This window comes from Lissotriton vulgaris, chromosome 8 (genome assembly GCF_964263255.1).
Source record: "Lissotriton vulgaris chromosome 8, aLisVul1.2, whole genome shotgun sequence".
NCBI classification, from domain to species: Eukaryota; Metazoa; Chordata; class Amphibia; order Caudata; family Salamandridae; genus Lissotriton; species Lissotriton vulgaris.
Genome location: NC_141696.1, coordinates 372,489,634 through 372,506,057, shown reverse-complemented (window position 1 = coordinate 372,506,057; position 16,424 = coordinate 372,489,634). Strand labels below are relative to the sequence as shown.

The 16,424-nt window shown below is 44.7% G+C and overlaps 1 protein-coding gene across 2 annotated transcripts in view; it reads right to left on the bottom strand.

Moving 5' to 3' along the window:
• The window catches only part of SRPX (sushi repeat containing protein X-linked), a 401,322-nt gene extending 392,645 nt beyond the window's left edge, over positions 1-8,677 (bottom strand). Inside the window, exon 1 of one of the 2 annotated variants that reach the window (XM_086934154.1) lies at positions 8,167-8,677. In XM_086934154.1, the coding sequence (XP_086790280.1) occupies positions 8,167-8,236 (70 nt within the window). In that variant the 5' untranslated portion in view covers positions 8,237-8,677. The remainder of the gene's footprint in view (positions 1-8,166) is intronic. The other variant, XM_086934155.1, reaches the window with a different exon arrangement.
• Between the last annotated feature and the right edge of the window lie 7,747 nt (positions 8,678-16,424).

Here is a 16,424-nt window from a genome sequence, read left to right as displayed (position 1 = left end):
CATACAAACGTGGTTTCACTCTACATTTCACATTCTACTACAAACAGCCAAAATAGCAAATATCATTTCTATTTCTGACACTACACAAACAAGCCATGCAACAGTTGATTTTGCACCAAGGATATTGTGCTGCATAATTAAATACATATAAGGTCCCAAAGGCGAGACCTATTGGCTGTGCCAATGCTTGTTTTTATTTATTTCTTCACCAACACATTGGTTGTAATGTACCAGCACTCCTCAATTTGTCAAAACTAAAGAACTGTAAAAACTATTGAAGTAATTGCACCATTTTAGTCAAGTGGAAAAGCCAGCATCATACCACAAATCTTCACATCCAAACTGCAACAATGTCGAGGGAGGTGGGGCTTAACAGCGAGAGGAGATGGCTGAATGTTAATGGCTTTCGTCCATGCCAGCTCAATAAGTAGGAAATATGCACGGAAGTAGCTCTCTCAATTCCCCGTTCCATTCTGTCCAACTGACAGAATGGAATGGGGAGGCTAGAAAACCACAGAGAAACCAACAACATAATGGGGTGTGCTGTTTTATTCCAGATGAGAGGTGAAACTGAATGAAAACATTCTTAGGTCTTTTAGATTACAAGAAGTAAACTGACATATCAACCCAATCTGTGGAGGACATGCTGTGGCACCCTAATTGACAAATGGATTGACGACAGGTAGTGAGACAGAGGGCTGATGGTGCTGGCATGGGTCCTGGAATCTACTGTGGTAAACTGCAACTATGGGAGATAAACCCAAGTTTACTGATGGGAGCGGAGTGTCAGCAGAGTGAATGACCAAACAACAGTTTAGCAGTACGAATGTTATGAGAGTGTCGGTAATGCCCTGAAAATACTTGCATTGCCAGAGTGGCCGCTTCAAATAGATTTCTCTACCTCTTGACCGCACTGTTGCAAGATCAGCAGATATTTTGAATTGGGCTCAGCAAGCAAAGATTATTTCACTCAAACGTGTGGAGGTCGCCATCTTTCTCGGTACTCCGGTGAGACCAACGCAGCAATATTGCTATGGGACAGATAGGATGCATTGCTTATTCCTACAGAGTCCCCCATCAAAGACAATTTGCCCTACAGGCAGAAATCTCCCTTCATCTGTAAAATGTACAAATGAAGAAGAGACAAAGACAAAGCTGACACAAGTGCCCTACAGGAGTATGGTCATTATCTGCTTGCTATGCTACCACTAGCATTGCTGATCATCCTAAGTGACCACATGATATTTAGAAAAAGGTCTGATTTCATACTAGGATATGAACATGAGTGTGGCATGAAGAGCTACCCCTGATGAACTTGTCCTGCTTCATGTCAGGGGCAAAGGCTTCATCACAGCCATTGTCCTTGAAGGCAATATCAGGACTGACAAAACACTGTATGATAGAAATAGCTGTACTGAATACCACGCTGGACACTCTCCTTTAGGAATTGAAGGCAACAAAATTCTCTATGATTGCAGCCAAACAAGCAACAGCACAAACCGAGAAGTGAAAACAATTGGAATGAAACTCATAGCCTTCAAAGTCAGACTGAAAAACAACACAAGGAAAGTAGATGATATGGGTGATACATTCATGGGCATCTCACACTCAAGTAATTGTTTGTGGAAAGTTCATCAGAAAGTGTTAGAACTGGAATATTGCAACAGGTGGTCAAATATTAGGATTTTTGGAATCCCTGAAAAAAACCAAAGTGACAATATCTTCTCATTTTTCGAATTCCAATGAGCGCACAGAACCTGGTGTAGACTGCAGACCAATTTATATGTCCCTACGCCCACTATAATGTGCTTCCTCCCCCACAAAGTAGCAAGACAGATGGTAGAAGTGGCAAAGAAACATGGCTTATACTTGAGACACAAAACAAATATTTTATTCTGAGAAGACTTTGCTTATGAGACCAATTTGACTAGAAAATGTTTTTTGGCACTTTGACCACTTCTAAGAACATGGGATATTAGATTAGCCTTCGTGAATCTGCAACAATGTTGGTGACAATTGACAGCTAAAAAAGCATGATCTGGGTGAATTTGAGAAACAATTTGAGGCCATGGAGGAGATAGCAATGGAAATGATTTACCCTGGAGGCACAGCACACAACAAAACGGAACATGAACCAAGATTGAGAGAGTCTGATTAGCATCATGTGACAAACACCACATAATAATTAGCACCTCAGAGTGAAGAAGACCGTAATAACTGTTTAGAAGAGATACCTGCCAAAGGTAGAGAAAAATCTAAAACACCATTCACCCCCTCCATTGATCACTCATGAGGAGCCTGGATCATGTCACTCCACACTAAAAACCACGTCACCAGTGTCTTACCACTAGTGTACTGAAACAGGGACTTAACACTACTATATAAGGAAAAAGTAATGACAAGGTAGAGAGTTCCTTTTTTATTATTATATAGAGATCATGACCATGTTTAATAGGACTCACTGTGAGCCATACAGGTTACACCCAGCTTATTGTATGCACCAAGGAAAAAGCTAAGAGAAGTGAGTACTTTCACCTAAATGGGGCTCTGCAGGAATAATTTAACCCTTTAAGTGCGCCCATTGGCTAACGGCCATCGCGAGCACTACCTCGGCAGTGCTGCACACGTCCATTGGCTGACGCGGCCCCGCCCACATAATGGAACGCCCTGCACCACGGCGGAGTTGCCGCCACAGTAAACGGGTTAAGAGCAAAAAGGTATCATAGTGACTACTATTTGTGCTCCTAGCGGAATTAGTAGACTGTTTACAATTTGAAGATGGTAGTAATATTGACTGCATTGAGGAATCTATCCCTATGGCCCCTCTTTGTCAACAGCCTTTCCAGCTATGTCAAAAGAAATGAGGTACTGTAATATATAGACAGAAAATTGGTGATTTTCCAAGAGATATATCTCTTCCTGTCTGAATTTGAGAAGTTAAAAAGAGAGTGAGTGGGGCAAGTAGAAGCATCTTCTGGTCATGTAGTACATAAGTAGCAGCATCCTCTGGTCATGCAGTACATCCAGAAAATCCAACAGCTGAAACGCACTACTACAGAAAGGAAGACTAGAAACATTGTTCAATAAACGTCTCGCAGTCCACATCCAGAAGACAAGGAATTGTCTGAATGGGAGTTTTGTATTTGCTAAAATCCAAGTGCAAAAACACTCATTGGATCGTTTTGTGCACCAACAAGAATAAAAAAGACGTTTTCACTTCTTTAAATATACTTTTTGATGAATTATGTCTTGATAGAGGTGATTGTTGGGAAAGACTGGAATCTGTTTCCAGAGCTGATACTTGATTGTATAGGTTCGGTCTCCGCAGCTAACATAGAAGACAGGGGCTTAGTTCTAGACCTGACATTGTGTCATGCATTACTAGAATATTGACCAAAAAGGAGGACTATGGCAATATTTATCCAGGTCCAGCATACGTGCACAGGAGAATTTATAAGCAGAAAGGTATGCAATTCCTAGTGAACTCTGTAGGTCGACCTGCATTAGTTGTGTGGTGGGTCACACACTTGTAGGCAGGAGAAAACTTCCTCCTTTCAGAAAAGAGACCCTCACACACCCCTCAACAGTGGGGTGTCTTGCTTTATCTTCGGGCCTGCTCCTAATCGGGTTGGAGCTGCAATACCCGATCGGCGCCCTCTTTTGGCAGAGATCTTTATTTCCTTTGCCATAAGGTGCCATGCGTGTGAAGGCCCTAGTAAGTGTAGATGTGGAGAGTGTAGAAGTGAGGTTAAAACAGGAAGTAGTGGTCCACCCAGAATTATTTTAATGATTGTGGCCACTATCCTGTGAAAGTTGGTGCACCCATGTTATAAGGTCACAGGATTGTGCGCATTTACGGTCAACATGTTTCTTGCCACTATTTCAATTAGAAGGCAATTCTTCAGGACTTTAAAAGAGATCTATTCACACTTTTTGATGGTGGTACACAATTAAAAAATTCAGTGACCACCCTTACAGCACCCTAAAAAGTGGTACCTGTAGATCAATTTGGAGTCAACCCAATCAGGGTCGCGGTGATGTTACATCGGTGGCCGGAGGGCTCAACCATTGAATAGTTCAGTGTCTAGGAAGATTCCGCGCTCATGTCCGTAGACCTACCCCTGCTCCGCCGACCCCGCTGGTACTTTTTTCCGAAAGGAGGAATTTTTCTCCTGCCTATAAGTGTGTGACTAATGCACGTCTACCTACAGTGTTCACTGGGAACTGCATACCTTTCTGCTTATAAATACATTACTAGAACCCTGCAGGCTTCTGCATCCAACCAGGAGGAACACGCCTTATTGTCAAAGGATAAAGGACAGGATGCAGAATAGATCACGTTTTGATCAGCAAACATCTCCTACCATGGGTCTAGTGTAAAATATTGGAAGTGGGGTTTTAACATGATGCAGAGATCAAAACATAGCTTAAACTACCCCTTACAATCTCTGGATGCATAACTTGGAGTATAAATATCTTCAGGTACAAGCCACCAAGGTAAAAGAAAGAAACTAACAGACCATTTAAAGGATTACCTGAACCTAACTAATAGTTCAGTCTTAACAAGTCTTGTGGTCGATGCAAAATCTGACCTGGGGGGGGGCTCTACGATGAAAGACTCTGCAACAGCATGAAGAAACAAACAAACAAAACAAAAAGCCATGCGGAAAAGGTTGTAGGTCCTTAGGGAAAGAGATCAAGAACCTCCAGATGCAGAGTACCAACAAAAGTTAATCCTAGCTAAATACGAGTTGAGCTCCCTTTTCACAATTAAAGTGGAGCTTGCTTTAGACAGACTTAAATGTAAAATATAAGCAAGGGGAAAGGTGGGGTAAATGCTGGCTCTACAAGTCTTATTGAGGGGTTGAGACATCCCTTTTGTTCTCAGTCAATTCGCAAATCAATTGAAATTAACGTAATTAATATAAAACCCCTTTTGTTAATATGTACTCATTATATAGGGCAACTTCTTTCACTAAAAGCCTCCATTGGTGTTGTACCATTAGATTCAAGTCTTGATAATGACCTGCACTTATATCGACACCACAATATCGACTACCAACGTATTGTCAAGGAAAGTAGATGAGGAGTTAGAATAGAAAATCTATACTTCTCTGTATATGCTTACCTTGATGATATAATGGTAGTTGATAATGTGGTGTCGATATACATGCAGACCGATAATAGTGACCTCGATACTGTGAGCTAAACTGTCCATCCCCCTTGAATATTAGAATAAACCAGCAATAAATACATAAAGTTGGGTTGTGTCAGTATAACAAATCACACCATGACTGAATTCCCTCACCTCCCTCCCAAGTTTGAACACACGCAGCTGATTTTTATGTCCTGGAGGAATCTGGAAGGAAGACTGCTCTCTCTCTCTGTTTCTAATGAGTCCCTTTCAACAGCAGCCAACCTCAAAGAGATTCTAGAAATGCCTGTGGTCGCTCCTCACTATTCCACATCGACACTCATCTTCCCACATGATGGATCTGCGCGGACGCAGTTTCTGAGAGGGCGGATGCTTTGAATAGAGTCTGCTCACAAATTAGCTCCTTTGCGAGGAATGGGTTTCGAGACTGATCAGCACAGCAAAACTCGGGAGGTGTGCCTTGGACACCTTCCATGTTTTGAATTTTATAAGTTCTGTAGACGCCCAATCTTAAATTTTTATTATGAGCTTGGTAATAATGCATGAAACTGTGATATGAACTACATTCTGCCCCAAATATCAAATTATATTTTCATATAAACACGTAATGCATACGCTTCAACCTCTATTACAATTTTATTCCATACATTAGTTTACATTCCAAGGCATGACTGCAAGGACAAAAACTTTTAGGAAAATTGAGTATTTTTGTAGTCCTGGTTGCAGGGTACTAAAATGCTATTTTATGCTAGCTTTCCTGGTGTAACATAATATGACCAGTTATAAATGGTTACTACTGAATAGCATATTGTGTTTTGGATACACAATGACCTGCTCTGAAGAATGTCCAGTTGGCTCCAGATGCATCTTGGAATAGACTGCTAGTGCCCTTTGATTTGCTTGGTATTTATTTTAGAACTTCACATTTGTGCTGGGTACTTCAAATCTAATTTCCAAACTCCACATGCCACAAGGGGGTCTAACAGAACTCATTAGCAACTGGTCGAATGTAATTTCAATCCACCTACCCTGTGAAACATGCAAGAAGTACATTGTAGACAGAAAGAAGCATTACCCTTGGACAGCCACAATACAGACGACACTCGCTCACCTCACACTCCCTTGCCCATGGCCTAAAACCACCGAAGCATGAATGCAGTGTAAGCATTTTTCCATCCCAGATACTGCATTTTGAGCCTTCCTCTTCTCCTTTAATTGTTATAGGTTTATCCAGGGCTTTAAGTAATATGAAAAAATGGGGGGGGGGGGGGGTCTCAAACGGGCGTGGCCAATGTAATTAGGGCGTGGCTTTTAAAAAAATATGCTAAAAGCCCGTGCTTAGCATAGTGTGCCGCCCAATAGGTAATTTGCTGCTACTGTCATTACATCCAGATACATAATACAAGTAACATTACATCTACAACAAGCCAGTACTATTGGCTTTGTCAATGGTTGTTAGTTGCATAACATAAATAAGCAACAACCATGGCTTCGTAGTATAGCATATTGAAAATGCTTCAGTTCTGAAATGATGAGTGTGCAAGAAATTAAAAGAGTCTCTTTGAAGTTACATCAAAGGCTTCAAGCAAAGGTACTGCTGAAGAGTTGAGCTTTTTTTTTATCCAGAGGGTGAGAGCAAAAATGGAGAGCCCAATAAGGACCCGTCTGGGTATCTGTGTTTTTAGAATTGCTGGTGATGAGCACTAGCAGGAGGACCCAGCCCACTTAAAGCCCTGGGTTTAGCAAAAAGAGGGTCCCTGATGCTTGTAAATATACACAACAACTAAATTCAGTACCGCAGAGGTAACAGTTACTATTAGTAAGGGCAAACTGTGGCCCATTGGTCATGGTACCCCAGGAGCCTTACTCTAACAACCACCCATAAAAATAGATGCAACAAATGCACAAGTAAAAATGTGTGCAACTATATTGGTGCAATGTCACTGTGGCCCAAGGGTTCCAGTGACCCTCACTAAACCAATCATGATGAAATCTCACTACCTAATGATGGGGAAGGGAGTTATTTTTTTTGCCTGCCTGGTACCCTAGGCGCGCCACTGCAAGTAAGGGGAATATAATGATGTGCCAATGACTGGCCCAGATCCAAGAAATTGTCGAGAAGGAATATAAACGTGCATCTAAACAAGAAATAATGCCTTCGAAAAGAGAGCCCTTCTCGTTTTGGCGCATTCCATTTATCTCAAGTCTTTTCGCGCGCGCCCTCAGGGCTCCCAGGCACGCAGTGGTTGCACGTGTCATACACGTCAAGGAGCCGGAGTCCGAGTTTGAATGAATGCCGCTGCTGGGCTGCGGCCACGCGGAGGATGCCGAGGTAACACGTGGCGGCCAAGCCAAATCAAAACAGACCTCGGGGGACTGGAATATCAGTGTTGACTGACGCCAAAACAAACGTTGTCAAATCAGTTTTTAGAGAACGGTTTGCCAGCTTTTGGCATATGCAAAATGCATTAACCTATCAGTAAATAGAAAAAACTGGATTAAACAGCATTCATTTCACAATGAAGCGGTATTCCAAAACGGATAGCATTCCCATGTTATATGCATACAATAAATGTTTTTCTCCAGCGCAGCTGCAAACGCACGAATGAATGGCTTCTACTTGCAAAAAGGCTGCATGCTGTAGTTTCCCATAATGTTTTTTTTCCGGTTAAGTACTTGCTCTAATACCTCAACGAAAGCGCAATTTTCGTAAAAGAAGAAAAACCTTTGCACCAGTAGGGAAGCAGTAATGCACCTCAACATTTTACTCCTTTGTTGTTGAACATTAGTACAACGCAACACCTATTTCTCCCGGCTGTAAGTTATAAGCATTTGGTTTTAAAACGCTCAAAAGAAGGAAAAACCCCATTGAACATTCAAACACAGGGGTGGCTCAGCACTTCAGTCTCCGTTTTCCCCTTTAGTCTCAATTCGCACTTTAATATGAGCAACCACCCCTCGAAAATACACCCCCCCTGCACCCGCCCCCGCGGCGTGCCCCCTCACACTACCTTGATATCCGCGGACACTGTAAACAATCGGCGCCAGCAGCAAAAGTAGGTTGATCAGCTGGGTCCCCATGTTGCTGAGACGGGTTTCTTCCCTTCGCTCCTCACACAAGCCTCGGGATGAAAGGGGAGAGAGGGGACGAGGGGGAGGGAATACCCTCGTGCAGCTCAAACCTCACAGCAGAAAGATAACAATTCCTTTCCTTGTAGAGGACGTGCTGGCGCCTGCCAAGAAATCTGGGAATGTAAACCAGTTGCGTATTGGTCACAGAAGACTCCCTTCTCCTCCTTGGCCTCGCTCATTTAGTATCCAAAAGCTGCTAAGATTTCTTTCAGTCGCTCGTGCGAATGTATATCTCGGGCTCTAACGGCAAGCAAACCGTGTGCAGCTGAACGGCTTCCCGTTTTTACAGGGCAGTTTGAAATACTACTTTGAAAGTTTTACCTTGTTTATTTTTCAGAGTTTTCTCTTTTAAATTTGCGCTACAGGATTACTGGTACAAATATTTACACCACATTTGAGAAATAAACATGTTTTTTTAAGGATACATGATAGCAAGTTCAACAGGCCTTAATTAAAGAGCACACACTATACTTAAGCTTTTGAGTACCTTCAGTGCACTAATCAAAACTCCCTCCTGGCAGCGAGTGGTCCCTCCCCGCTCCATCGTTTCCACCAACTGCGCGCTTTTACCTTAAATCACCACTGACGAAATTTCTTGGTGCCTGAAAAGGTTGCAGTTTAAAATAAAGTGTTCTAAATAACATTTTATACATTTCCAACGTTCATGGTCATAACACATTCAATGCCCATGTTCTAACTTTTGTAATTCTTTCTCTTGCATTATGGACCCAGCCTCCTCAATTACCTGGGAGTAGAGGGGACCCTTTTTCCGGGCTTCCGATTCATGAGCTACAGCTTGCTACAGATTTGGAGGGTGTCTGTCTGGACCTGCCCGGGTCGCAAGTGCTGTCCCTCTCGACCTGTAACTCTTTCGTGGGCCCTCCCTTCTCCCAGGGGTCCCTTCCGTGTGGCATCCCAAGGACCTTACTTGAGCATCTACTCTACCTTTTCTGATGCTGAGTCCTTGCCATCTTCTCCCTCCGTATCCCTGCCATGAGGCATCACAAGGGTTCTGCAGCAGTATCACATCTACTCTTTCTAAGGCGGCATGCCACCCCTGGGCTCCCTCAGTGCCCCTGCCATGAGGCATCCAAGGACACTGTGAGAGCCTTCCAACTACCTGCTAGTAAGTTTCTGTTTCTACCAGCTTACTTGTGTTTGTTCTGCCACGCTACCTACGGTTTCTCGATCGGAGGGAGCTCCCCCCTACCCCTGACTACCTTTTTGGTCCTTCTTGAAACCTATTTGCTCAAGTACCCACACAATGTGCAGCAGAAACCGGTTTACTCCTGCCCCTATGAGGTGTACCTCATTTTCTAGGTGTTACCCTGTAGACCAATGTTTTAGCAGGACTAGAAATCGTACTCCTGGAAACTATTGGCGAACTGCTGCTCTGTCTGAGCAAATATGCCTGTGTAGCTCTGCTCATGCAAAAGTCTGTAGGATAGTTTACGTATGCCCTTGCCAGGAGTGATTTTCGAACATTTCTCAGTATTTACAAAGATTAGAGAAAAGTTGCTGCAGACCCTTAAAACATGCACAATGGTAGGTTACCCATCGTCAAATGGGGGGCATCCTCAACCCTGGAACTGTTGCTTACCATTTCCTTCGGCCCCAGTCTATAGATCTGTGGGCGCTGCAACATAAGGAGATTGTACGTGTTCAAACACTTCTAAAGTTTGAGCCCTGGCATAATCAGAGAGGCCATGTCCGGTCTTTTCTAGGACCTGCGAGGGGGGAGGAACATGCCCTCGCGCTACCTTACCTCCCTCTGCTGGGGGGGAAGGCTGGCGTTGTTTTCTGGGGCCAATCTTGGCCACCACCGGGCTAGCCGGCATGCTAATGGGGAGGGGAGAGGCCTACCGCCTCCGTAGGGCGTTTAACCCGGGCCCCCATCTGGTCCGGCTTTGCCTTCCCGGCCCGGGTCCCAATGTATTTATGATTTATCAAAATGTAACTTGTCAAGTTACATTTGATACATGTATTTTTTATTTTTATCATTTATAGTTTGTCAGTTAGTGATTACTGTATAAAATAGATATATAATATATTATATAATTGTAAATATATGAATTAACTGCACTATGCATGAAGATTGCTTTAAAACATACACATATCTGGACAATTTAACACAGATGGGTTTGCTTGCTCGTAATACAGAATTCTAAAAAGATCAGGCAGTTCCTTCAACACTTGTTGATGATGACAGTGACCTCACAATTGCATTGTTACTTAGATTCCAATTTAAATGTTGGTGGAGAGAGAACTCTGGCAACGGAGTTACCTCTCTACCAACACCCAACATTATAGTCTGCCCGTCCGATTCTGATTTGGGGGGGGAGCATAGTTTGACAACAACAGAAACCACTCTGTTCTGCTGTGGTCAAAGTTCTCCAGCGGCCCAATGAATTGAGGACCGTTGGAGACCTGACTGTATGCCCACCCACCTAATTTAGCTGGGCAGACATATAGGAGTTTCTTCTATGCCCCGTCACCGCCAGGGGACACTGAAAAGTGTTCAATGCCATGGGAGGAAACTTCCTCGGTGAGGGGTGTATTAGTTTTTTCTTTTCAAAAAGAAAATCCTGCTTTGAGATTTTTTTTTAAAATAATAAAAACAAACGTCATATGGCTACAATATGTTTAACCGAGCCATCTGGTAAAGTCACAATGCAGTCACAATGCATTGGCAGGGACAGTGTTGATGGCGGTTCCTGTCAACAGTTGAAATGTCCGGCGGGGCCGACGGACATTTCAAAATTTGCCCATCGGCAGCTCCGCCAATGAGACAAAATAAATTACTCCATCGCTCTGGCGAAGGACAGGCCAACCGCCGAATTTTATATCAGGCCTTTGACATTCAGACTTATTTATTGTGACTATAGCAATTTATCCTAGAACATCAAGCTGCCATGCAATTTTAGCTTCAGCTGCCCCATAACCTTCTGATCTGAGAGACAAAGACGTCTTGTAGGTGGACTAACTATATACTATCAGCAGGATTTAATCAAAGACCTCCTACATTTTAGTTAATTTTGTTAAGAATGTCTGGCATATCTAGTTAAATTTCTTTGTAAAGTGCACTAATACTTGCTGGTAAAGAAGTGATATAGAAAACACTGCAATTAAATAAATAGAAAAAGCAATACTCAGGTTGAGAGGCCTTTTCACAGACAAAAGTCACAACAGGATTTAGTGGCAAACCGAGCATAAAGGGAGATATAGGAATGCCTGGATCCAAGGCATCCAGTTGATACAGAAAAGGACTCTGAGGAGTGACTAAATATTTAGAGTTCACAGTGCCCCACATTTTTGCTCCTTACGATGCACCCATCGTGGTTTTGGCTTAGGGGCCTGCTAAGGCAAATGAACAAATGTCCACTAAAAGATTGCGTTACGCTTGTTCCATCGATAAGTACTCTTCTTATTTTTTCTGCCTGTGCACCCTATGACTCAATGGCGGCCCCCCACCCGGACTACACTTAAAAACCAAAGCAGTTCCTCATCTTTTTAAGATGTGGAGTACACATTGGAGATAAGTAGGTGATGATGGGGCCATCCCTTTGACAAAGTAATTGCGCTGCCCCACATTGCATTTGCGCATCTGCAAATTGTTCCTAAAACGAGGTTGACTGGTTTCTCCTCTAAATAAATCCCACACTGATTCTGAGTACGAGTGGTTCCTACCCGCATCCATCCATAGGTCCAGTACCACTGGCCATTAGGGCGAGGCTGTATGTCAGTGCTTTTTGTGAAGTCTGGCAGATTTTAATGACACATTGTAGGAGAGTAGGGTCTGCTATCCTATGGTCACCCCAATTTTTGCTTTTTGCTTCACTGGTTTTCGACTTACTGAGGCTGTGGGCCTGCTAACCAGACCCCCAGCCTGCTGTTCTCTCTCTAAATTTGTAATACATGTGCTATAGGTACATACCACAATTGGAAAATGGACTCCTTGTCAGCCCCTGTACCATGCACTATAAGTGCTCAGGGCATAGGTGCCACCAAGGCCTACCAGGGGCTGAAGCATAGCTTTTGCCACCCCTGGCTGGTTCTTAAATTGACACAACTGGCTGATCATTGAGCTGGGGCAAGTGGGTGTAATCAGCCCTTGCTTAGATATAGTATACCTATATCTAAACCTATATCTGGACACATATAAACCTGTGAGTCACTCCTATGGAAGGCCTTATCAATCCTGGAGGCAGAGTGTGTGGTTTTATGTGAGATGGAGCTCTGGCATGAGCTGAGCCTGTCTGCAGCTGTCGGGAACCACTCCCTAAGCTGATCCGGGATAATGCCATACCATATACTATTAAGTGCCTTATAATCCTCGCGGTTATATAGCAACTTTGGTTTGGCTTTATCAAAACATGTCGTGTAAGGTGTCATACGAATTGGAATACTACCCCCTCGCCAGTTCTGGCGACGGGGGTAGCATTCCACCCTTCTAGAGGGAGAAGACATGTTGCTTTACTGAAACGCGGTTGATTTTAAAAGAGCCTCAGATCCACAAAATGGATGCCTCTGCCACAGACACGGGTCTGGCCTCCTGCTGCTGACCGAAACTCAGCAAATGGTGGCCTGGACAAAGGGTTTCGTGTCGCAGGGCGGTGTTAAACCACCCCAGACAGGAGATAGTGGATTGTAGCAGGGAGGTTTCAAAGAAACCAGACACTGCCTCGGGAGCACAAGGCTGCCCCTTGCATAATCCGGCCAAACCGGTTCTGGGGCACACCAGCCCCAGTCCCAGCGTGGCCTGGATCAAAGGAAAGGGGTGTATCCACCCCCTTCCTGGGTCCCACCCATAGGAGGGGACCTAGCAGGATGTCCAGCCCACCAGATTCGAATAAGAGTGGGAGCAGTGCCAATGCAGCTCAGATTATCCTGAAGAAACATAAGAAACGAAACTCTGGACCCTTCGACATCCTACTCAATGTAGAAGACTGAAGAATCTCCCTTGTGGTCAAGGAGTGACCACCCTGTGCAAACAGGTACCATCCAGCACCTCGACCCTTGCTTTGTTGCAGTTCCCGCCGGAACTCGAGCAACAGAGATCAACGAGATCAAGCTTGCCTGCCTTCCTCCAGCCCGATCCACAGTCCCTGCAGAGCTGAAACCCGTGGAGGCGACCAGAAGCGTGGGGCACGCCATCTTGAAAAGGCCACGAGACGCTGACCGTGGAGCCCACGAGTGACCCTCGAAGCTGTACACTGGGGTTTGAGAAGCCCCAACCCTGAGCTACACTTGCACCAAAGCTACCCCCTCCACACTCGACAAGTGCTGCGTGGAGCCCTTCTGCTTGTGTTGGCTCGACGCGTTGGCCCGGTCACTTGCCAGCTGACTTGTGGCCCCTGTGCCGACGAAAACTTGAAACCGACTTGCTTTTCTGGTTGCTCCAGATCTGCATCAGCTCCTGTGAAAAGGAGCCCCCACTCTGACCCTCCTGGTCTGAGTGAGAAGCAATCTCTTGGTTCCGCGTGGATTGCTTTTGCCAAGTACTGTTTGCTGCAATCTTGAAGCCAACGGTGCTGACGGCGAGAGCCTGCGTGGGACAGATCGTGACCTGCTCATGGACATCGCAGATGCCCCAGAGCCCACGTGACAGCGGAGAGAAGCCTCTCGACAACCATCTGATTGCGCTAGACATTGCCTGGTTCCGTCCTGGTTCCACCCTGGTCACTGCTGAGTGACCCAGACTCTGTCCCCTCTGCTTTCAGATTCATCTCGACTTCGATCCACCCTTGGATCACACCGGACACTTCTGCTTCCCATCGCCTGCAGCATCTTCAGCTCCAAGCACCAAGAGCCTGCGTGTCAAAACCCGACGCCACTTCGACCCTGTGCACCCACTTCCTGTGGGTGAGGTAACATTGCAACGCCGGTGTGCCCACGTTGGTACACACCTCTAGGGTCTGTGTCTTAAGTTTTGTTCCTCTAGGTTCAGCGGAAGTATCTTTAAACTAACTTTGTGTAACTTTTACGCACCATTGACATTGCATTGGTGCAAGCCGCACTTTACGTGCTGCACCCGAATTCTGCGGGCTTCTCCCGACTTCAGCATTGCTAGTCCTGACTGCTCCCAGCGATTCTCTAGGCCCTAGGCCTAACCACTGTTCGATTGGTATCTCTTATACCATTTTTATTAGTATATGGTTTGAGTGGCCACCCGCCCTCATCCATAATTGTGCAACTTTATATGTTATACTGTGCTTTTGATTTAACGCTTGTGCCCCTTTGCTCATAAAGAGTACTGGGGATTAATTTAGAAATAAACACATATTTTTATAATATATACTTGTGTGGTGTTCTTTCATTTGGTATTACAGGATTGTATGTGGTAAAACAGCTCGCTTAACACGACCTCTTAAGTTAAGCCTTTAAGGCTGCTTAGTCCATGCTACCCCTAGGATAGCTTGTCTAATAAGGTTGACTTACAACCAGACACCGTAAGGGATTGTTTGGACTGATACAAGGCGGTTCCAGAATTGGAAACACCATATTACAGGCCAACTTTTCACATTGGGGCGCAGCGGTGCGGATTTGAGCTTGCTGTTTGTTTTACCATTGCAATCTTTATATCAAATTAAGAGATCACATCAAGTACCTTAGGTACATATAAATCAAAAGCTTAGCATATTAAGTTCTGCTGAACTTAGTAGCTGTAGATTAAAGGGATTAGCACACCCTGACTACAACTCACTAGCAAGGTACAGTAGGAAAACACTTAGTGTAGGTAAGTGCACCACTTACACCTCACTAGCAGTCATGTCTGATGCAGGTGGAGCCTCAGGCTCTGCTCCTGTAACAGTTGACCCTACCAAGGCAACTTCCAGATATGACAACCTTAGCCACAAAGACTTGGGTGCCTTGTGCACAGCAAGGGGGCTAAAAAAGGGCAGAGGCCCTACCATTCCTTCCCTGTTAGCTATCCTGGAAAAGGATGACTTAGATAAGGTGAGTCAGGCTCCCTTAGATTCAGGAGAGGGGGTGAAATCCCATGAGAATGAGAATCTTCCAGAAGAAGAAGAGGAGGAGGAAGAGGAAGAAGAAGGCTCAGAGATAGAGGAGCCTGAGAATCAGGATCAGAGGGTGACCCAGGTACAGATTGGCAGGCTTAACCAGACCAATCTGGACCTACATGGGAGTGGAGAGGGCCAGCACCTCCCCAGATCCCATAACTTAATTCTCCCAGGCAATAGAAGGAGGAGATCTTCATCAGGAGACTCTCATGTTTATAGTGTCTCAAGAGAATCTCAAAGGGGAATGACTTCCCCCCAGAGGAAAGAGCATAGGGCCAGGATGAGGGCTGTCCAACTCCAAATAGAGAGGGAAGAGATAGCCGTGGCTCAAGCTAAACTTGCTTTAGCAAGAGAAAGAAAGTTGTGTGGCTTAGATGCCACCGGTGGCAGCAAAATTCCTGAAGATAAAGACAGGAGCTATGATAATAGAAACCTGACAAAAATTGTGCCCCCCTACAAGGAAGGGGATGAAATCCACAAATGGATGACTGCTCTTGAGAGAGCCTGCATGGTACAGCAGGTTCCTGAGGATCAGTGGGCAGCAATTTTATGGTACTCCTTTTCTGAGAAAGGGAGGGATAGGCTCCTCACAGTTAGACCTGAGGATGCCAAAAACTACTCTGTCCTGAAGAGTGCTCTTATTGAAGGGTTTGGCCTAACCACTGAGCAATACAGGTTGTTGTTCAGAGACACCCAAAAAGCACCGACTCAGGACTGGACTGATTTTGTTGATTGTGCCACTAAGGCTTTGGAGGGTTGGCTGCAGGGAAGTAAAGTCTCAGACTATACAGGATTGTACAATCTTATAATGAGAGAGCAGATCCTTAATAACTGTCAGAACCAGCTGTTGCATCAATACCTTATTGACTCTGATCTGACCTCTCCCCAAGAATTGGGAAAGAAGGCGGACAAATGGGTCAGAACAAGGATTAAGCAGAAACCCCAGAACCATGGTGACCAGAAGAAAACAGACCAGAAGGGTGGGAATCAGAAAGATAAAGAAAAGGACCAGAAGTCTTCAGGCCCCCAAACTAGTAATAAGGAGGGTGGTTCCCAAAATGACAAAAAGAAAAAGAAGAATGATGGCCCAAAGAAACCTTGGTGTAATACCTGCA